General features: G+C 41.6%; 1 protein-coding gene and 1 long non-coding RNA gene across 11 annotated transcripts in view; one reads left to right on the top strand and one right to left on the bottom strand.

Annotated features, from left to right (window-relative positions):
* caskin1 (CASK interacting protein 1) overlaps positions 1 to 11,103 on the top strand; it is an 88,080-nt gene extending 76,977 nt beyond the window's left edge. For 8 of the 10 annotated variants that reach the window (XM_039686324.2, XM_089128635.1, XM_089128632.1 and 5 more), the window contains 10 exons: positions 460 to 575; positions 1,355 to 1,454; positions 1,721 to 1,824; positions 2,945 to 3,055; positions 3,907 to 4,008; positions 4,319 to 4,457; positions 4,583 to 5,778; positions 5,882 to 6,665; positions 6,763 to 7,273; positions 7,840 to 11,103. In XM_039686324.2, the coding sequence (XP_039542258.2) occupies positions 460 to 575; positions 1,355 to 1,454; positions 1,721 to 1,824; positions 2,945 to 3,055; positions 3,907 to 4,008; positions 4,319 to 4,457; positions 4,583 to 5,778; positions 5,882 to 6,665; positions 6,763 to 7,273; positions 7,840 to 7,936 (3,260 nt within the window). In that variant the 3' untranslated portion in view covers positions 7,937 to 11,103. The remainder of the gene's footprint in view (positions 1 to 459; positions 576 to 1,354; positions 1,455 to 1,720; positions 1,825 to 2,944; positions 3,056 to 3,906; positions 4,009 to 4,318; positions 4,458 to 4,582; positions 5,779 to 5,881; positions 6,666 to 6,762; positions 7,274 to 7,839) is intronic. The other 2 variants (XM_089128633.1, XM_089128634.1) reach the window with 2 other exon arrangements.
* LOC120489480 (uncharacterized) lies at positions 8,767 to 12,907 on the bottom strand. The gene is made up of 2 exons (XR_005624782.2): positions 11,994 to 12,907; positions 8,767 to 11,864 (listed from the first exon to the last, which is right to left on the bottom strand). It is a non-coding gene; the product is annotated as an uncharacterized LOC120489480 (long non-coding RNA).
* Positions 12,908 to 21,464: the final 8,557 nt, after the last annotated feature.

Raw genomic sequence — 21,464 nt, 5'->3', positions numbered from 1 at the left:
TCCTCGTCCTCCTCTTCCTCTTCTCTCATGACTCCTGCTTTGCCACGCTCCTGGCGCAGCTGCTGTACTCCTGACCCCAGAAACCTCCTCAGTTGCAGGCGTGTAGGCGCATTGAAAGGGTCTCATTCGCTCTGTTACAGTAACATCCGTGGAATCGTTCCCTCGAGAGCACACGTAGAGACAATCCACAGATGTGTCTGTAGCCCTGTGGCAAACTGCATTTTCAATGAATGTAGTGTGGGCCTGAGTGTGTTTGTGTTAGTGACGATGCTAACGTCTTGTGTCCATCAATCACCTTGTCTTTCACCATTGTTATGTAAGTCCCTGTCATCCCGTGTATCAGATCAGTGCATTGCAGAGGGGAAGTTCATAGTGGTGTGATTGGAGCAATCGTGGTGGTATGGTCCAATGAGGCTGACTGTGTTTGTGTATGTGTTTGCTGGGGGCTTGTTGTTCCAGGTGGAGACCGCAGCAGTGTGGGCAGTTCAGGGAGTGTGGCCAGTGCCCGATCCTCTGGTAGTGGACAGAGCGCCGGCAGCAGCAATATCCTTCACGCACAGGCAGAGGGAGTCAAGGTGAGTCAAGGTGCATCTCACATGCAAAGTGACTCATCCCCAATTGTAGTGTTGAGAAGATACCTGAAAGAACTGCCTTATTTGTTGTTTGTCATTCATTTTAGAAGCCTCTTATCTATTATTACAAGATGTATTAGAAAAAAACAGGTCATAACATCCTTAGATGAACAGCCTTGTCAACTTCAGTTGTGTTTTGGAATTTTTCCAGATCATCTACAAGATGATCTTCAAGGCCAACCTTGTGCCCATTTCCTGGTAGTCCACCTGAACCAGCTAGAATGGATTAAAAAAACAACATAAATAATGAGCTTCAGCTCCTGCTAGAAAACATTTAAAACCAGTTACCATATAGTTTTTCAGACCAAATGTGTATCAAGATGATTTACAAGGTCAACCTTGACCCTTACAAGCTAGCAGTCCAACTAAACCTGCTTGGACCATCTAACCACCTTAAAAGACCTCCCAACAAACAAATCTACCTGCCCTAACCAGGTTGACCAAGGTGGTTTATGAGGTCGACCTTAACCCCATTAGCTGGTAGTCCACCTAAATCAGCTTGTACCTGACCAATAAATAATCAGCTTCAACCAGCCACCTTGAGGAGATGAATTTAGCTGAATTTTCCAGCAGGACCTTTAATACATTAGAGAAGAACCTGTTACTCAGTCTCACAAAGCTTTGTTCTTCAATAAGGGGGTGCACTTGAGGTCCAATTTGTAAAGTCTGCATTGATATTTGTATGTTATTTATTGATCTGATGAGCTTTGTTTGTCCTGTAGCTTCTGGCCACGGTTTTATCACAGTCTGCCAAAGCTAAAGAACACCTGCTGGAGCAGACAAAGTCTTTGGAACACCCTTCTCATGCTTCCAGCAACAAAGGTTAGTGGGAATTTCAAATGACTCTTTTAAAAACATTTCATATGAGAGCATCTTGTCACAAATAAGTCTCTCCATCCAATTTTTTTTTCCCCACAAATAAGAGACTTGGCTCATTTTTTGTGCCAGATGGTTGAACTAATTGCTGTGGGTGGGAGCATCACAAAGATCTGATTGGCTAAAGGAGTAGTTAGTCAAAAAGCATAACAGGGATTGGTTGTGTAATAGCAATGCTCCAATGTGTATGAATGATCTCATGGTCCTTCTAGGATCTTCCTCACGCAGTCAGAGTTTGTCAAGCTGTCCACTCCATGAGCAGCCGTATGGGGAGGCAGTGTCCCAGAGGAAAGGGGAGGCGCTGCCTGAGGGGAAGGTAAGGAGACTCCTACTCAAAACACACTGTCCCGTTACCTTTCTTCAAACAAGTATACACTCTCACACACACATACATATAGATGCACTGGCATCTGCACATCCAGGATGCTTTCCCAGCACTTCCTCTCACAGCTGGCCTCATCGGTATTACACGCTCTCGGTTGTCGCCAGGACACGGTGAGTGGGCTTTTCCGCAGGCTTCCTTGCATGCTGTCTTCAGCTTCAGGTTTCTGTCAGCTGCTCTGTCTGATGCTGCTTTCCAATCTCGACAGTGATTCCTTTCACTGTGATGCTTTCTGATCATTCATTTTATTTTCTTTGCTACATTTTAAAGTCCATTCCAAACATTTTTTTGCCTTATTTTCAGTAATTTTCACCTTTTGATTTCTTTTCAGAGAGTACCCAACAATGTAGACGTTTGATTTAAATGTGGATTTAGTATGTCTATACATACTAAACTTGAGACTTGAAGAACAGTTAAAGCTATAAGGAAAATGAGATTATTTTTTTAACACAGTACCAACAAAATATAACAGTATAGGTATTATTTACTCTTTATCTCATTAAATTACATTGTATGTTGCAAATTGGTAGTCTCGCAGTTTTTGATCTATTTTTTCTGTCAATTTTACAATCAGCTGATATCAAAAATTCCGCCATTTAGTCATATAACAGAGAAATGTGGCTGCCATATCTTTCCCAGCACGACTTTTGAGCTGCTGAGTAGAGCTGCTCCATGCTGGACTTGTGGACTAAGGGCCATCTGTTCAAAACAGCCCTATTTTCTCTGCTGCCCAACTCCCTTTTTGCCTCCCCTAAACAGAGTGTACATCCTCCTACTTCAAGGGAAATGGCATCCCAAAGCAGAAACTGTATGGACACTAGTCCTTATTTGCTAAAGCTTTGTCCCTTGTTGCCAGAGCAGTAATACTGGACTAAGAGCAATTAGTCCAATTTAATACAAAAAAGTAGGGTGGACTTTTTTAATTATTTATTAACTTATAAAGTTTAGTGAAGCTGTGACATTGGTCATTGGCTCATTTGTTGACCTGGGGTCTGGTCCATCTTCAGCCACAGGACCCAAACAGTGATAGACTGCCACCTATCTTTTCTTCTAGAGCTCAGAGGCTGTTATCGAATGGCTGAGTGAATTTCAGCTGCAGGTCTACGCTCCAAACTTCATCAGCGCCGGCTATGACATTCCTACAATTAGCCGAATGACCCCAGAGGTAAGAGTTGTCCCCCCCACCCCCCCACCTCCTTAAGCCACCCTAAACTATTTACGTCACTCCCCTCTTCCCCTAAATGTAACACTCACAGACCCACCCAAAGCACAGAAAAGAAGCAGTCAGAAGATAAAAACGAATCAACCAACAAACTCTCCTTGGATTTTTAAGTGAAACGGATTACAATGAGTCTGAACTGAAGCACATAAAGCCATGGGCATGGCTCACACAGGCTTTATGAGACTCGTGAAAAAGGATGGAAATATCTTACCAGACATTGTTGCTGTTGTGGTTATTAAATGTGTTTCCTAGTATGTTATGTTGGTATCTTGATTACCCACATAATAACTTAAGCATATGTATATGCTCTTGTGAGCTATGTATTTATGTGCATATAAATATAATTACTAAACTGAACTAAACTAAATTGTTACTAAAACTGAAATTAATCTTTGAGCAATTCGAATTCCTGGAAGCAAACTCATCTGCCATACTTAATTACATTAAACCACTGCCTTCATGAGATTTACATATTATTGCTGAAAGCAGAATTAACTGGGGTATTTTGTTGAAACACCATGGACATGCTCAATTAGGATATGTTTATATGATTGTGTTTTGGGGTACTCTGAAAAGGCTTCTTTTCCTCACTTGCTCCTGGTATTATTTTATTATTTTCTCTTTCCCATTTTTTTTCATCAGCTTCTATCATCTTTTTTGTGTATATGTAATGTGATGTTCATAGAATATGCGCCACTTGGTTTAGTGTGTATGTGTGTACAAAGGTCTTGGGCTTCTTGAATGTGATTGGTTATAGATCTGATGGTTTCTGGGACTCCTATATGTATTTTCAGGATTTAACAGCTATTGGAGTAACCAAACCAGGACATCGAAAGAAGATAACCTCGGAGATAAATAAGCTCAGTGTTAATGAGTGGCTGCCTGATCAAAAACCGGTGAGTGCAGATACAAAAACACACATTGGGTTTCCATGTTTTATGGGGACTTTCCATAGACGTAATGATTTTTATTCATTACCTGTACAATCTGTATAGATACCCTAACTCTAAACACAACCCTTACAAAAAACTTCCGGCATTTTAACATTTTCAAAATACATTGTTTAGGATTATTTAAAAGTTGTTTCCTAATAAAGATTTAACATTCCTGGTATTACTATTTTGTCCCCACAACGTATGATTACCTGAACATACACATACACACGCATCCAGATGTAATTTGTTTTTATATCTATTTAATCTGTAGGCGAGTCTTGGAGAATGGTTATCCTTGATTGGGTTGAGCCAATATCACCAAATTTTAGTCAAAAATGGCTACGAGAACATTGACTTTATCACTGACATTACGTGGGAGGACCTTCAGGAGATTGGCATCACAAAACTTGGTAAGACAGTGGACTGGGATCCATAATCTTTAAGTACATCAAAATGATTACACATAAAATTTCTCTTTTTTTACCAAAGTGCATGGGCCATGTTGGTTTACAGTACTTTAACCAAATTTGCGTAGGACACCAGAAGAAGCTTATGCTTGCAGTGAAGAAGCTGGCTGAGATCCAGAAGGCCACTGATGGTCGTAACGCATTGCGTAAAAAGCCCCCAGCCGCTCAGGAGGTGATGGCAATTGAAAGCCCACCCCATGACAGCGTAGAGTGTATGTCTCCTAAAATGAGCACCTTCCAGGACAGTGAACTGAGCGGGGAGTTACAGGCAGCTCTTAAACACCCTGCTGATGTGCAGGACTGCACAGAGGTGAGAAACAACAGTGGTCCGGGAGCACAGCACCGAGCCCGCAGTCTGCATGAGAACAGCATGAATAAGAGCCGAGACACAGAGGAGCCTAGCGGGCCACCCAGAAAGGAGGCACGTACAATGCGCCAGAGCAGCCAAGGAGGCCAGAGAAGTGTCTCATCGGCGCAGCCAAAACCACGTCAGTCTTATCCCCAAGGTGCAGGACCACCCTATACTCCACCACAAACACCCACCAAAATGAAGCCTCCCGCCTCACAAACGATGAGCAACCCACCAGGTAAACCAAAACCTAGTCCTCAGCTGCTCCAACAGACAGAGAAGCCCATGACACCTCGTGCTCACCCCCAATCCCCAACTCAAATGTCCCATCCACACCCAGCTGCCCAGCCTGTGGAAACCATGGAAGCTGCACCCCAAGGAGCTGCTGTCTCAGTGCCACTCCTGTGCCTGCCACCAGATGGCGACGATGCTTGCGATGAGTATGGTCTGCCTAAGAAACGTGCCCACAGCCTGAATCGATATGCTGTGTCTGATGGTGAGCAGGAGCGTGATGAACTGAATGTGACAGATTCAGGAGGAAAGTATGCAACAGTACAGCACCGGGTGGGTCGCAGCAACTCAATGAAAGGGCAGGCAGAAAAGAATGTCAACCGAAGCCAGTCCTTTGCACTCAGGCAGAAAAAGAAAGGTCCTCCTCCACCACCCCCTAAACGCTCTAGTTCGGCTATCTCAAGTTCCAGCAGTAATCTAGCTGAAGTACCCAAGGAGACAAGCAGTGGACCTCTTTTGGATGTTCCCTATCAACCACAAAGACGTGCTAGTGACCTGGGTGGCACTGTAGACACAGGCAGTGCAGGAACTGTGAGGAGCATTGCGGCCATGTTGGAAATGTCCTCTATTGGTGGGGGTGCCAAGGGTCTTGCTTCACAGAAATCTGCAGGTCACTATCTGCAGGTAAGGTGATTGTCAGTACCCCCTTGGGATGATGCTCAGCATTTTTCATAAAGATGTCTGTTAGCAAAATCTGTCGTAGTAAAACATGGTTGTTTCTCTACAGGTGGGTTCTGCTGGAACAAAGCAGCGTGATGCCATTGGACTGGATGGGGAAGTAGTGAACCGCCGCAGGACCATTAGTGGGCCTGTCACTGAGTTGGTGGCAGCTGCTAAGCGAGGGCCAGAGCCTGTCCAGGATAGACAACGCACTGAACCACAATCAAGCTCTAGTGGGAGTTCAGCAGAGAACCTTCCGTTTGCTGAGGATGGAAACCTTACCATCAAACAAAAACCTAGACAGGGAAAGGATGAGGCTGAGGAGAGCCTAGAAATGTCGTACTCTTTACCCCAGGAAGACCTTTCATGTGTGGATGCCACAGATTCGCTGAAAAGGAGGGTCCAGAGCACCAAGCAGCAGCCAAATGGCACCAAGTTCCTGCTCACAGAGTCAAATACGGTTAAGCGCCGTCCCAAAAGCAAAGACAAAGATGCAGAGGATCAACAGGATGGGCAGATGCACGTACCATACGAGAATGGGACTGGGACCATTAAAAGACGCCCTGTGTCAGAGGTGACCGTTTCAGAGCAGCCCCGGCCACAGGAACATCCCGAGAACTCGCCCCGTCGGGACAGTCCAGACCTGGAAGGCCACACCACTGAGAGTACCCCTCGTAAATCTGTCAAGCCTCCAGTGTCTCCCAAACCTGTTCTGGCCCAGCACATAAAGAAACAAGGACCACCGGCTGCCATCACCAAGAAAGCTCCATTTCCTGGACCAACTGGGGCACCTGGCAGCCCAGGTACTACACAGTGCGGGCCTTTCACTTGCCCTGTCTTTACACAATTATGTGAGTATCCCATAAAGCCTTGTAACGTTTAAACCTTGTTGAATCAATGTCATCTCAGTCAGTCTCTCTTCCCGTCTCTCTTCCTATCTCTCTACAGTTGAAGGAAAGAAAGTACCTCCTCCGATTTCACCAAAACCTACACCTCCTCCCACAGCTCCCAAACCATCCAAAAATGTTCTGCAGTCTTTAAACACGACGCCTAATCCCACTCCCACACCATCTCCAGCCAAGCAGACTATCACCAGAATGGCCAGTACAGCTTCTGCCCAGACCAACCCTGTCAAGGCTACAACCCCACTAGCTTTGAGCGCGCAGACCTCACACACACCACAGTCTCCTCACACCCCACACACACCTCAGTCTCCTCACACCCCACAGACACCCCAAACCCCACAGACTCCACCAACCCCCACCCCTACACCCCCACCCGTGAAGCCCCCTCGCTCCTCAATCAGTGGTGTATCCATGGACGGTTCAACTGGATCAGCATGTGTCGCAGGGGTAGTGACGGCAGATGCAATGCACCAGAAGATAGAGGAGACCAGTGCCTCACTGGCTGCGGCCCTGCTGGCAGTAGAAGAGAAGATCAAGGAGGATGGGCAAAGAGAGTGAGTGTCATGAAACATGCAAAAATTGTATGACATAATAGACCAGGAGGAATCTATGCTATTATGGCATCTAGTCTGAGGTTAATATAATCAATTCAAATCAATTCAGCAGTTTTGAGTCTACATCTGTGGTTATTAAGAAACAGACTTCAAGCAGTTTTGCTAAATCATGCTAAATACAGCGAGTACCAAAATTATATAATAATTAATTATTTTTCTTTTCAAAACTGCCTGTAGCATGTTAGCCAATTTAAACACGAAAAAGCTGAACAGTTGAGGCTTGATACTCCCCGAGGCAAGGCTTCTGTTCTATCATTGAGACTCCCCGAAGAAACCACCTACCTTTAGTGACAGCGACATCAACTGATCAAATTTGATAACTAAAAGGCAGATCTGTTTATAGCTTTTGAATTTATTCTCTTTTAAATTCACCACTGGGGTGTGTCGACCAAATAAATCTATTCAACTTTTGAATTCGCGCATGTCTGTTTTGACCCCACAACTGTTGCTTGCAGCTACATTTTTTCTTATTTTGAAAAGATATTTAACCGTGTTTTGATTCACAGCTCAATGACTGAAAACAAGAGCACAGTGAGCATCCTAGACGACATCGGCAGCATGTTCGATGACCTGGCCGATCAGCTGGATGCCATGCTGGAGTGAAGAGCACAGCATGTGTCTCTGTGGCACAACCTCAGGACCCCGGGAGAGCACAAGGGCACAGTGACCAACAACATACCCACCTTCCCCTTTCTAGCCCTCATCCCTTGCTCCTCTCTCCCCCTACTGTTCTCCTGCTCATTCCCCATTGTCATGAAACACCTGTCTCTCCTCTCTCCCTCCGAGTTGGTTTTGCACAAACCCGAGTTGATGTACCTCAGGACTCGGCAGAAGGCCATCCAGGGCTTTAAACATCAAAGACAGAGCAGAGGGTGGAGAGGCAGAGGTTGGGTTTTAAAGCTCAACTCTCTGTCCATGGAATATCTCTATCAACCATGAGCAATGAGTAGTAAAATAATAATATGAAAACAATAAATGTATATGAAATAATAGTATGGTATGTGTACATTGTAAGCATGAGGAAAGTTTGTATCTATAAAGAAAAAAATCTCATAGTGAGAGTCATGCATTAGTACAGTTATATATATATATATATATATATATATAAATATAAATATTTTATGTTTTTATTCCATGTTCAATGGTACATACAGTGTTGAAACATTAAGAAATCTATAAAGTTTGATGACAGATATGTGGATTTTTCTATGACTATAATGAAGTTTTAAAACAAAACAAAAAATAAGTCTGGCTTAAACATCTTGAATGTTTGGCTGTGCTCTGCTGAAGAGTGTTGTGGGCTGTGTTGAATGTAGTGACTGAAGTGGCTGTTTCACCCCCTGCTCTGTGCTTGCTCTGGGCTCCCGCTCTGTGCTGCTGCTGCTGCTGCTGCTGTGACCCTTTATGTTTCCATATACTTTTTCCCTGTGCGAACTCATACATTCCTGCTTCTTCCTTCACCCTCCCTATTTTTCTTTGCCCTCATCATGTGCAGTGTCCTGTGTGCCTTAACGTGAGAGGTGACCTCAGTGCTGCTAACACACAAGCAAACAGGTTCAAGCTGAGATAGGCCCGATGAGAGGCATTGCCTTGTGGGAAGGGTGCTCTGATTTGGCGAGGCATGGCCTCATCCTTGGACATCTCTATGCTTTAGTCATCTGCAGAAAGGGGATACACAGTGTAGGCGGCCTTGAAGTCAAAGTGAATAGCCATTTTACTTCCGTGATGTAATGCATTTCCAGGCCTAAATGCTACAAAATATACAATGGTTCTTGATTCTGCTCTTTGGCAATTTAAAGTAGGCACTGGATACCAAAATAGCTATTTAGCTATTTGTTAGCATTATGAATTAGCCTGTGTGCCGAAAGTGAATATTAAGACAAATTCATTTTTCTTTGGAATAAAGTGTCCAGGATTGTGCATTAAGAAAGTAAATAGAGTCATGTTGACTTTTACTACACCTGAGAAACACAGGCGCTGTACACGGATCCAGTGATGGTTTGGGTTTTTGGAAGATAGGACATCAGGAAGCACAAAGTGAGAAAGTTGCAAATGTATGTGTTTGTGAGTGGCATACAACGGCAATCGAAAAGAAACATTCATGTAAGGTGTAATCGACTGACAGTGTAGTGAACTAACAAGGATTTTGCAATTTCTGGATTTTGCACCACTGGTCAGGTGTGTTTCCACTGGAAGCATGCATGCATGCTGTCTAATCTCAGAACATTGCGCAGTGGCTGTTTTAAGGGTGTGAATGTACCATGGTGTGCCTGCTTTGTATTGAATTCCCCCCAGTATCATCCAGACAGACATTTCCTCAATGACCAAAGTTATAGCACTAGTCCAAGATGCAAATTAAGCTTGGGTACATAACTTATTCTGAAAAACATAGCAGTAGGTTAAACATATTCACTGAGACTCACATTAGGTGACTTTTACAGGGACATATTGAGGGTAGAATGAGTGACGCTTTGACAGTTTGGTCTCTGTGGACATGAGATGTTAACAGATGCCATGTTCACTCATTCATGGTGAGGGCAGTTTGCTGTTATGACAGCACCAAACCTATTGGAAGCCTCTGAATGTCATTATCTCATTGCCAGCAAACTCAGTCTCTCATTACTTAACCATCTTTGTTGCCATGACAATCTGCCTGCTCATTATTAGAATAGTCACAGCATCAAAATGATCTTAAATGCAATTTAAGAAAGGGCCCAAAGGAAGGGGAACACAAGCAAGAAAAATAGTTGTGTAGGTCCCACAATGCTTTACACACTTTCAGTAGCGCCATATGCTTAATCCCTTCCCTGGTTCTTAAAAAAAAAAGAGAGAAAAGAATATTTGTAATATTTAAGTTATTAACAGAGATAAAAAGTATTTAACGATGCAGCATCAAGAGGGCTTGTTGATGAAACTGCTAATATTTGAGACAAACGTGTCTTCTTGGCTCAAAGGGTTTTAAATGAATTGTAAATGGTCATTTTTTTAGAAGTCCAGTTTTCTTTTTTAAGGTAACTTTTTGTGACATGTTTTTTGACTGCCATGTCTTCAGATGAAATAAGTTGTATATTATGCAATGTTAAAATTTTTTTTTTAAAACATGTATGTGCCTTGCTTTAGTTCTTTTTATTTAGTCTTTCATGTTTGAACTATGTGATATGTGGCCGGTCTCAGCTTTTGTCCACCAGATGTTCAGAATTATATCCCTCTTTGTTGTGGTCTGCTCCGTGGACAAAGTGCAGATGTCTGGCATGGGAATGGCTTTTATAAAAGCTTTATCATGTCTATCGCTTCAAACGACTGGGTGTCGATCCAGTGTTCATTTAATAGTTACAACCCTGTCCTCACTTCTTCTGTGTATATAGCTGGATGTTTGTCACTGTGAAATCATCCTTTTTTTTAACTTGATTTCTCCACTTTAAAGTTCTCATTTCTGTCAGTTTCTTATCGTCATGTTTGCTTCTTTTTTAATACCAGAGAAAGAAAAAAAAAACAATGAAAATTATTCTGAAAACACTGAAGTCAGACTTGTTGTTGGTGCAAGATGTTATTTAATAATGAAAGCTGTTTTCAATTCCATCCTATTTGCAGAGAAATTTAAAAAAAGAAATAAATCTGCACTGCTCAGTGTGTGCAGGCTGTATATTGTGTTGATGTTCTGCCATTGACTTGTATGATACCTGCTGTGACTGGCATTGGGAACAGTGGTGTGCTTGCAGTGACTGCATCAACAGCCACCTGCTCTAAATAAATATTATATACAAACACTCTCATAGCCGTCCAATTACTGAACACCAACAAGGCCAGCTGGAAATTGCTCAACACCATAGCTTTTCAATAATTCACATATATAATACTAAACACTCGTCCAAAAAAATAAAAAAAAATATTACAAGCTGGTACCAAAGGGCCATACAACCCTTCACAGATTTATTTGATATAACTGAATATGTATTAAGGACACTAGAGGGAGTCAACGGCACGTTATGTGTGAGTTAAAGATAGCGACTGAATGTAAAAGACTCATGTACAGTCAATACAAGCATTAAAAATCTGTCTTATGTATTTTGTACAAGAAACTTTTTATGGTAGTTTGCATTTTAACATTTTTTAACATCACATCCTGTTATAAGCTTAATGGGGAAAATTTGGGAACAACACTGCTGAAATCTCTTCATTACTTCCATAGTTGTCCTATTCGTGTGGAGCTGTTTACAGTAAATTTTACAGGATAGAATACTGTAAATTTTACAGCAAAATTTTATATTTACGGCAACTCAGTAGCCAGGAATTTCCTGTAATTTTAGGTATTTTCTGTAATTTCATAGGACAGCATATTGTAAATATTACAATTAAATATTGTAACTTGGATAAATGTCCTCTTTCAGACTTCTGCAAAGAAAAACAAAACACTTTTTTTTTTAAATATATATTTTTATTTTCTCTTAAAACTAATGAGAAAACGAGTCCACAATGCACATTTTGGACGTTTTTTTCTCTGCCTGCCCATCTGGGGATGCTGCAAAAGGCTCTGAAAACAGGGAGGGAAACACACATATCAGATAACATTTAAGACTGATATGACATGGTCATTACCATGACATGAAACATTACAGGGATAGTTCACTTTGATATACATTTTTGGTATGTTTTAGCTTACCTCAAGGGTATCCAAGATGTAGGTGTCTTTGTTTCCACAGTATTTTCAATTTTGATATCTGTCTGTCAGTCAAGTAATGGAGGTCTATTGTCACCACCTCAAAGAGCATGCACAGAGAAGTCCAAATTAAACATGATTTAATGACTCGTAAATGTAAGTAAACATTGATGGCCTAAGACACGAAACGAGCGGTTTGAAAGCGGTTTGTGAGAAAATGAACAGTATTTATATCGTTTTTACCTCATGTAGCCACAGCCACAAAGCGCCCGTGCCCTTAGATCACTTGAACGTGGCTGTGATTACAAGAGGTAAAAACAACATAAATACTGTTCGTTTTCGTCATTACTAATGGAGGTATATTTGATTCAAATCAACTGAACGCCTGTGACAGTGTGATTTGTAGTTATAGACAAAAGCCATGCATGTGTATCAGTAAATTTGAAGCCAAAGAGAGAAATATTTTAAGAGTTGCAAACTTGTAAACATTTTTTCTCTCCCAAATTACACCATCTCAAATTCCTTTTGATGTTTTAGCTTACCTCAAGGGCATCCAAGATGTAGGTGTCTTTGTTTCCACAGTATTTTCAATTTTGATATTTTTAGGACAAACCGTCGTTGTCTATGCATCATATAATGGAGATTTATGGGGCCCACCTCAAAGAGCATGCACAGAGAAGTCCAAATTAAACATGATGACTCGTAAATGTAAGTACACATTGATGGCCTAAGACACGAAACGAGCGGTTTGTGAGAGAAAACAAACGGTATTAATATAGTTTTTACCTTGTGTAATCGCAGTGACGTCCAAGTACTCTGAGGGCGAGGGCGAGGCCGCTTCTATCTGCGCAAGCGCACCAGAAAGCCCCGGAAGTGATATCTCGCGCATGTGCGTCACTCATTGTTTACACAGATTTCGGAAGTTTTACCTTTCACTGTGAAGATCTAAATATCGAAATCGTCTTCCATTGCAATTTCCTGTACATCTAAATATGTTTAGATCTTCACAGTGAAAAGTTAAACTTCTAAAATCTGTGTAAACAATGTGTGTACATGCACAAGAGATAACTTCCGGGGCTTGTGCAGACCAAAGCGCCCGTGCTGTCAGATCAGTTGGATACGGCTGTGGTTACAAGAGAAAAAAACGACAGTGTTACCCCTTAGGGTTTTTTTTTTGGGCGAAAAATTTAGTATCCCCAATCTTCTCAAAACTCTGGATTCTGATAGAGGGCCATGAGACTTAGACCTGAGTGCAACAATGGAGGCTCTAGACCCTTCCAGAGCTGAGATATCGAAAATCAAAATTTCGACCCGAAAAAAAAACGACAGTGTTACCCCTTACGTTTTTTTTTTTGGGCGAAAAATTTAGTATCCCCAATCTTCTCAAAACTCTGGATTCTGATAGAGGGCCATGAGACTTAGACCTGAGTGCAACAATGGAGGCTCTAAACCCTTCCAGAGCTGAGATATCAAATCAAAATTTCGACCCGTAAAAAAAACAACAGTGTTACCCCTTACGTTTTTTTTTTTGGGCGAAAAATGAAGTTTCTCCAATCTTCTCAAAACTCTGGATTCTGATAGAGGGCCATGAGACTTAGACCTGAGTGCAACAATGGAGGCTCTAGACCCTTCCAGAGCTGAGATATCGAAAATCAAAATTTCGACCCGAAAAAAAACGACAGTGTTACCCCTTACGTTTTTTTTTTTTGGGCGAAAAATTAAGTATCCCCAATCTTCTCAAAACTCTGGATTCTGATAGAGGGCCATGAGACTTAGACCTGAGTGCAACAATGGAGGCTCTAGACCCTTCCAGAGCTGAGATATGAAAAATCAAAATTTCGACCCGTAAAAAAAACGACAGTGTTACCCCTTACGTTTTTTTTGGGGGGCGAAAAATTAAGAATCCCTAATCTTCTCAAAACTCTGGATTCTGATAGAGGGCCATGAGACTTAGACCTGAGTGCAACAATGGAGGCTCTAGACCCTTCCAGAGCTGAGATATCGAAATTCAAAATTTCGACCAGAAAAAAAAAACGACAGTGTTACCCCTTACGTTTTTTTTTGGGCGAAAAATGAAGTATCCCCAATCTTCTCAAAACTCTGGATTCTGATAGAGGGCCATGAGACATAGACCTGAGTGCAACAATGGAGGCTCTAGACCCTTCCAGAGCTGAGATGTCGAAACTCAAAATTTCGACCCGAAAAAAAAAACGACAGTGTTACCCCTTACGTTTTTTTTGGGGGGGCGAAAAATTAAGTATCCCCAATCTTCTCAAAACTCTGGATTCTGATAGAGGGCCATGAGACTTAGACCTGAGTGCAACAATGGAGGCTCTAGACCCTTCCAGAGCTGAGATATCGAAAATCAAAATTTCGACCCGAAAAAAAAACGACAGTGTTACCCCTTACGTTTTTTTTTTTTTGGGCAAAAAATTAAGTATCCCCAATCTTCTCAAAACTCTGGATTCTGATAGAGGGCCATGAGACATAGACCTGAGTGCAACAATGGAGGCTCTAGACCCTTCCAGTGCTGAGATATCTAAACTCAAAATTTCGACCCGAAAAAAAAAACGACAGTGTTACCCCTTACGTTTTTTTTTTTTGGGCGAAAAATTAAGTATCCCCAATCTTCTCAAAACTCTGGATTCTGATAGAGGGCCATGAGACTTAGACCTGAGTGCAACAATGGAGGCTCTAGACCCTTCCAGAGCTGAGATATCGAAAATCAAAATTTCGACCCGAAAAAAAAACGACAGTGTTACCCCTTACGTTTTTTTTTTGGGGCGAAAAATTAAGTATCCCCAATCTTCTCAAAACTCTGGATTCTGATAGAGGGCCATGAGACTTAGACCTGAGTGCAACAATGGAGGCTCTAGACCCTTCCAGAGCTGAGATATCGAAAATCAAAATTTCGACCCGAAAAAAAACGACAGTGTTACCCCTTACGTTTTTTTTTTTTGGGCGAAAAATTAAGTATCCCCAATCTTCTCAAAACTCTGGATTCTGATAGAGGGCCATGAGACTTAGACCTGAGTGCAACAATGGAGGCTCTAGACCCTTCCAGAGCTGAGATATGAAAAATCAAAATTTCGACCCGTAAAAAAAACGACAGTGTTACCCCTTACGTTTTTTTTGGGGGGCGAAAAATTAAGAATCCCTAATCTTCTCAAAACTCTGGATTCTGATAGAGGGCCATGAGACTTAGACCTGAGTGCAACAATGGAGGCTCTAGACCCTTCCAGAGCTGAGATATCGAAATTCAAAATTTCGACCAGAAAAAAAAAACGACAGTGTTACCCCTTACGTTTTTTTTTGGGCGAAAAATGAAGTATCCCCAATCTTCTCAAAACTCTGGATTCTGATAGAGGGCCATGAGACATAGACCTGAGTGCAACAATGGAGGCTCTAGACCCTTCCAGAGCTGAGATGTCGAAACTCAAAATTTCGACCCGAAAAAAAAAACGACAGTGTTACCCCTTACGTTTTTTTTGGGGGGGCGAAAAATTAAGTATCCCCAATCTTCTCAAAACTCTGGATTCTGATAGAGGGCCATGAGACTTAGACCTGAGTGCAACAATGGAGGCTCTAGACCCTTCCAGAGCTGAGATATCGAAAATCAAAATTTCGACCCGAAAAAAAAACGACAGTGTTACCCCTTACGTTTTTTTTTTTTTGGGCAAAAAATTAAGTATCCCCAATCTTCTCAAAACTCTGGATTCTGATAGAGGGCCATGAGACTTAGACCTGAGTGCAACTATGGAGGCTCTAGACCCTTCCAGAGCTGAGATATCGAAAATCAAAATTTCGACCCGAAAAAAAACGAGTGTTACCCCTTACGTTTTTTTTTTTGGGCGAAAAATTAAGTATCCCCAATCTTCTCAAAACTCTGGATTCTGATAGAGAGCCATGAGACTTAGACCTGAGTGCAACAATGGAGGCTCTAGACCCTTCCAGAGCTGAGATATGAAAAATCAAAATTTCGACCCGTAAAAAAAACGACAGTGTTACCCCTTACGTTTTTTTTTTTTTTGGGGCAAAAAATTAAGTATCCCCAATCTTCTCAAAACTCTGGATTCTAGGATTCTAGGTCTAAGTCTCATGGCCCTCTATCAGAATCCAGAGTTTTGAGAAGATTGGGGATACTTAATTTTTCGCCCAAAAAAAAAACGTAAGGGGTAACACTGTCGTTTTTTTTTCAGGTCGAAATTTTGATTTTCGATATCTCAGCACTGGAAGGGTCTAGAGCCTCTATTGTTGCACTCAGGTCTATGTCTCATGGCCCTCTATCAGAATCCAGAGTTTTGAGAAGATTGGGGATACTTAATTTTTCGCCCAAAAAAAAAAACGTAAGGGGTAACACTGTCGTTTGTTTTACGGGTCGAAATTTTGATTTTCGATATCTCAGCTCTGGAAGGGTCTAGAGCCTCCATTGTTGCACTCAGGTCTAAGTCTCATGGCCCTCTATCAGAATCCAGAGTTTTGAGAAGATTGGGGATACTTAATTTTTCGCCCAAAAAAAAAAAACGTAAGGGGTAACACTGTCGTTTTTATTACGGGTCGAAATTTTGATTTTCGATATCTCAGCTCTGGAAGGGTTTAGAGCCTCGATTGTTGCACTCAGGTCTAAGTCTCATGGCCCTCTATCAGAATCCAGAGTTTTGAGAAGATTGGGGATACTTAATTTTTCGCCCCAAAAAAAAAAACTTAAGGGATAACACTGTCGTTTTTTTTTCGGGTCGAAATTTTGATTTTCGATATCTCAGCTCTGGAAGGGTCTAGAGCCTCCATTGTTGCACTCAGGTCTAAGTCTCATGGCCCTCTATCAGAATCCAGAGTTTTGAGAAGATTGGGGATACTAAATTTTTCGCCCAAAAAAAAAAAACGTAAGGGGTAACACTGTCGGTTTTTTTTCGGGTCGAAATTTTGATTTTCGATATCTCAGCTCTGGAAGGGTCTAGAGCCTCCATTGTTGCACTCAGGTCTAAGTCTCATGGCCCTCTATCAGAATCCAGAGTTTTGAGAAGATTGGGGATACTTAATTTTTCGCCCAAAAAAAAAAAACGTAAGGGGTAACACTGTCGTTTTTTTTATGGGTCAATTTTGATTTTCGATATCTCAGCTCTAGAAGGGTCTAGAGCCTCCATTGTTGCACTCAGGTCTAAGTCTCATGGCCCTCTATCAGAATCCAGAGTTTTGAGAAGATTGGAGAAACTTCATTTTTCGCCCAAAAAAAAAACGTAAGGGGTAACACTGTCGTTTTTTTTACGGGTCGAAATTTTGATTTTCGATATCTCAGCTCTGGAAGGGTTTAGAGCCTCCATTGTTGCACTCAGGTCTAAGTCTCATGGCCCTCTATCAGAATCCAGAGTTTTGAGAAGATTGGGGATACTTAATTTTTCACCCCAAAAAAAAAAACGTAAGGGGTAACACTGTCGTTTTTTTTTTCGGGTTGAACTTTTGATTTTCGATATCTCAGCTCTGGAAGGGTCTAGAGCCTCCATTGTTGCACTCAGGTCTAAGTCTCATGGCCCTCTTTCAGAATCCAGAGTTTTGAGAAGATTGGGGACACTTAATTTTTTGCCCAAAAAAAAAAACGTAAGGGGTAACACTGTCGTTTTTTTTTCGTGCCGAAATTTTGATTTTCGATATCTCAGCTCTGGAAGGGTCTAGAGCCTCCATTGTTGCACTCAGGTCTATGTCTCATGGCCCTCTATCAGAATCCAGAGTTTTGAGAAGATTGGGGATACTTAATTTTTCGCCCAAAAAAAAAACGTAAGGGGTAACACTGTCGTTTTTTTCGGGTCGAAATTTTGATTTTCGATATCTCAGCTCTGGAAGGGTCTAGAGCCTCCATTGTTGCACTCAGGTCTATGTCTCATGGCCCTCTATCAGAATCCAGAGTTTTGAGAAGATTGGAGAAACTTCATTTTTCGCCCCAAAAAAAAAACCTAAGGGGTAACACTGTCGTTTTTTTTTTCGGGTCGAAATTTTGAATTTCGATATCTCAGCTCTGGAAGGGTCTAGAGCATCCATTGTTGCACTCAGGTCTAAGTCTAATGGCCCTCTATCAGAATCCAGAGTTTTGAGAAGATTGGGGATACTAAATTTTTCGCCCAAAAAAAAAAACGTAAGGGGTAACACTGTCGTTTTTTTTTTCGGGTCGAAATTTTGATTTTCGATATCTCAGCTCTGGAAGGGTTTAGAGCCTCCATTGTTGCACTCAGGTCTAAGTCTCATGGCCCTCTATCAGAATCCAGAGTTTTGAGAAGATTGGGGATACTTAATTTTTCGCCCAAAAAAAAAAACGTAAGGGGTAACACTGTCGTTTTTTTTACGGGTCGAAATTTTGGTTTTCGATATCTCAGCTCTGGAAGGGTTTAGAGCCTCCATTGTTGCACTCAGGTCTAAGTCTCATGGCCCTCTATCAGAATCCAGAGTTTTGAGAAGATTGGGGATACTTAATTTTTCGCCCAAAAAAAAAAAACGTAAGGGGTAACACTGTCGTTTTTTTTTCGGGTCGAAATTTTGATTTTCGATATCTCAGCTCTGGAAGGGTCTAGAGCCTCCATTGTTGCACTCAGGTCTAAGTCTCATGGCCCTCTATCAGAATCCAGAGTTTTGAGAAGATTGGAGAAACTTCATTTTTTGCCCAAAAAAAAAAAAGTAAGGGGTAACGCTGTCGTTTTTTTTTTTCGGGTCGAACTTTTAATTTTCGATATCTCAGCTCTGGAAGGGTCTAGAGCCTCCATTGTTGCACTCAGGTCTAAGTCTCATGGCCCTCTATCAGAATCCAGAGTTTTGAGAAGATTGGGGATACTTAATTTTTTGCCCAAAAAAAAAAAAACGTAAGGGGTAACACTGTCGTTTTTTTTTTCGGGTTGAACTTTTGATTTTCGATATCTCAGCTCTGGAAGGGTCTAGAGCCTCCATTGTTGCACTCAGGTCTAAGTCTCATGGCCCTCTTTCAGAATCCAGAGTTTTGAGAAGATTGGGGACACTTAATTTTTTGCCCAAAAAAAAAAAACGTAAGGGGTAACACTGTCGTTTTTTTTTCGTGCCGAAATTTTGATTTTCGATATCTCAGCTCTGGAAGGGTCTAGAGCCTCCATTGTTGCACTCAGGTCTATGTCTCATGGCCCTCTATCAGAATCCAGAGTTTTGAGAAGATTGGGGATACTTAATTTTTCGCCCAAAAAAAAAACGTAAGGGGTAACACTGTCGTTTTTTTCGGGTCGAAATTTTGATTTTCGATATCTCAGCTCTGGAAGGGTCTAGAGCCTCCATTGTTGCACTCAGGTCTATGTCTCATGGCCCTCTATCAGAATCCAGAGTTTTGAGAAGATTGGAGAAACTTCATTTTTCGCCCCAAAAAAAAAACCTAAGGGGTAACACTGTCGTTTTTTTTTTCGGGTCGAAATTTTGAATTTCGATATCTCAGCTCTGGAAGGGTCTAGAGCATCCATTGTTGCACTCAGGTCTAAGTCTAATGGCCCTCTATCAGAATCCAGAGTTTTGAGAAGATTGGGGATACTAAATTTTTCGCCCAAAAAAAAAAACGTAAGGGGTAACACTGTCGTTTTTTTTTTCGGGTCGAAATTTTGATTTTCGATATCTCAGCTCTGGAAGGGTTTAGAGCCTCCATTGTTGCACTCAGGTCTAAGTCTCATGGCCCTCTATCAGAATCCAGAGTTTTGAGAAGATTGGGGATACTTAATTTTTCGCCCAAAAAAAAAAACGTAAGGGGTAACACTGTCGTTTTTTTTACGGGTCGAAATTTTGGTTTTCGATATCTCAGCTCTGGAAGGGTTTAGAGCCTCCATTGTTGCACTCAGGTCTAAGTCTCATGGCCCTCTATCAGAATCCAGAGTTTTGAGAAGATTGGGGATACTTAATTTTTCGCCCAAAAAAAAAAAACGTAAGGGGTAACACTGTCGTTTTTTTTTCGGGTCGAAATTTTGATTTTCGATATCTCAGCTCTGGAAGGGTCTAGAGCCTCCATTGTTGCACTCAGGTCTAAGTCTCATGGCCCTCTATCAGAATCCAGAGTTTTGAGAAGATTGGAGAAACTTCATTTTTTGCCCAAAAAAAAAAAAGTAAGGGGTAACGCTGTCGTTTTTTTTTTTCGGGTCGAACTTTTAATTTTCGATATCTCAGCTCTGGAAGGGTCTAGAGCCTCCATTGTTGCACTCAGGTCTAAGTCTCATGGCCCTCTATCAGAATCCAGAGTTTTGAGAAGATTGGGGATACTTAATTTTTTGCCCAAAAAAAAAAAACGTAAGGGGTAACACTGTCGTTTTTTTTTTCGGGTCGAAATTTTGATTTTCGATATCTCAGCTCTGGAAGGGTCTAGAGCCTCCATTGTTGCACTCAGGTCTAAGTCTCATGGCCCTCTATCAGAATCCAGAGTTTTGAGAAGATTGGGGATACTTAATTTTTCGCCCAAAAAAAAAAAACGTAAGGGGTAACACTGTCGTTTTTTTTTTCGGGTCGAACTTTTGATTTTCGATATCTCAGCTCTGGAAGGGTCTAGAGCCTCCATTGTTGCACTCAGGTCTAAGTCTCATTGCCCTCTATCAGAATCCAGAGTTTTGAGAAGATTGGGGATACTTAATTTTTCGCCCAAAAAAAAAAACGTAAGGGGTAACACTGTCGTTTTTTTTTTCAGGTCGAAATTTTGAGTTTCGACATCTCAGCTCTGGAAGGGTCTAGAGCCTCCATTGTTGCACTCAGGTCTATGTCTCATGGCCCTCTATCAGAATCCAGAGTTTTGAGAAGATTGGGGATACTTCATTTTTCGCCCAAAAAAAAAAAACGTAAGGAGTAACACTGTCGTTTTTTTTTTCTGGTCGAAATTTTGAATTTCGATATCTCAGCTCTGGAAGGGTCTAGAGCCTCCATTGTTGCACTCAGGTCTAAGTCTCATGGCCCTCTATCAGAATCCAGAGTTTTGAGAAGATTAGGGATTCTTAATTTTTCGCCCCCCAAAAAAAACGTAAGGGGTAACACTGTCGTTTTTTTTATGGGTCTAAATTTTGATTTTCGATATCTCAGCTCTGGAAGGGTCTAGAGCCTCCATTGTTGCACTCAGGTCTAAGTCTCATGGCCCTCTATCAGAATCCAGAGTTTTGAGAAGATTGGAGAAACTTCATTTTTCGCCCAAAAAAAAAAAACGTAAGGGGTAACACTGTCGTTTTTTTTACGGGTCGAAATTTTGATTTTCGATATCTCAGCTCTGGAAGGGTTTAGAGCCTCCATTGTTGCACTCAGGTCTAAGTCTCATGGCCCTCTATCAGAATCCAGAGTTTTGAGAAGATTGGGGATACTTAATTTTTCACCCCAAAAAAAAAAACGTAAGGGGTAACACTGTCGTTTTTTTTTTCGGGTCGAACTTTTGATTTTCGATATCTCAGCTCTGGAAGGGTCTAGAGCCTCCATTGTTGCACTCAGGTCTAAGTCTCATGGCCCTCTATCAGA

Source organism: Pimephales promelas, chromosome 3, assembly GCF_988280905.1.
Source record: "Pimephales promelas chromosome 3, fPimPro1.hap1.1, whole genome shotgun sequence".
Classification (NCBI taxonomy): domain Eukaryota; kingdom Metazoa; phylum Chordata; class Actinopteri; order Cypriniformes; family Leuciscidae; genus Pimephales; species Pimephales promelas.
This window is presented reverse-complemented; position numbering and strand designations above follow the sequence as displayed.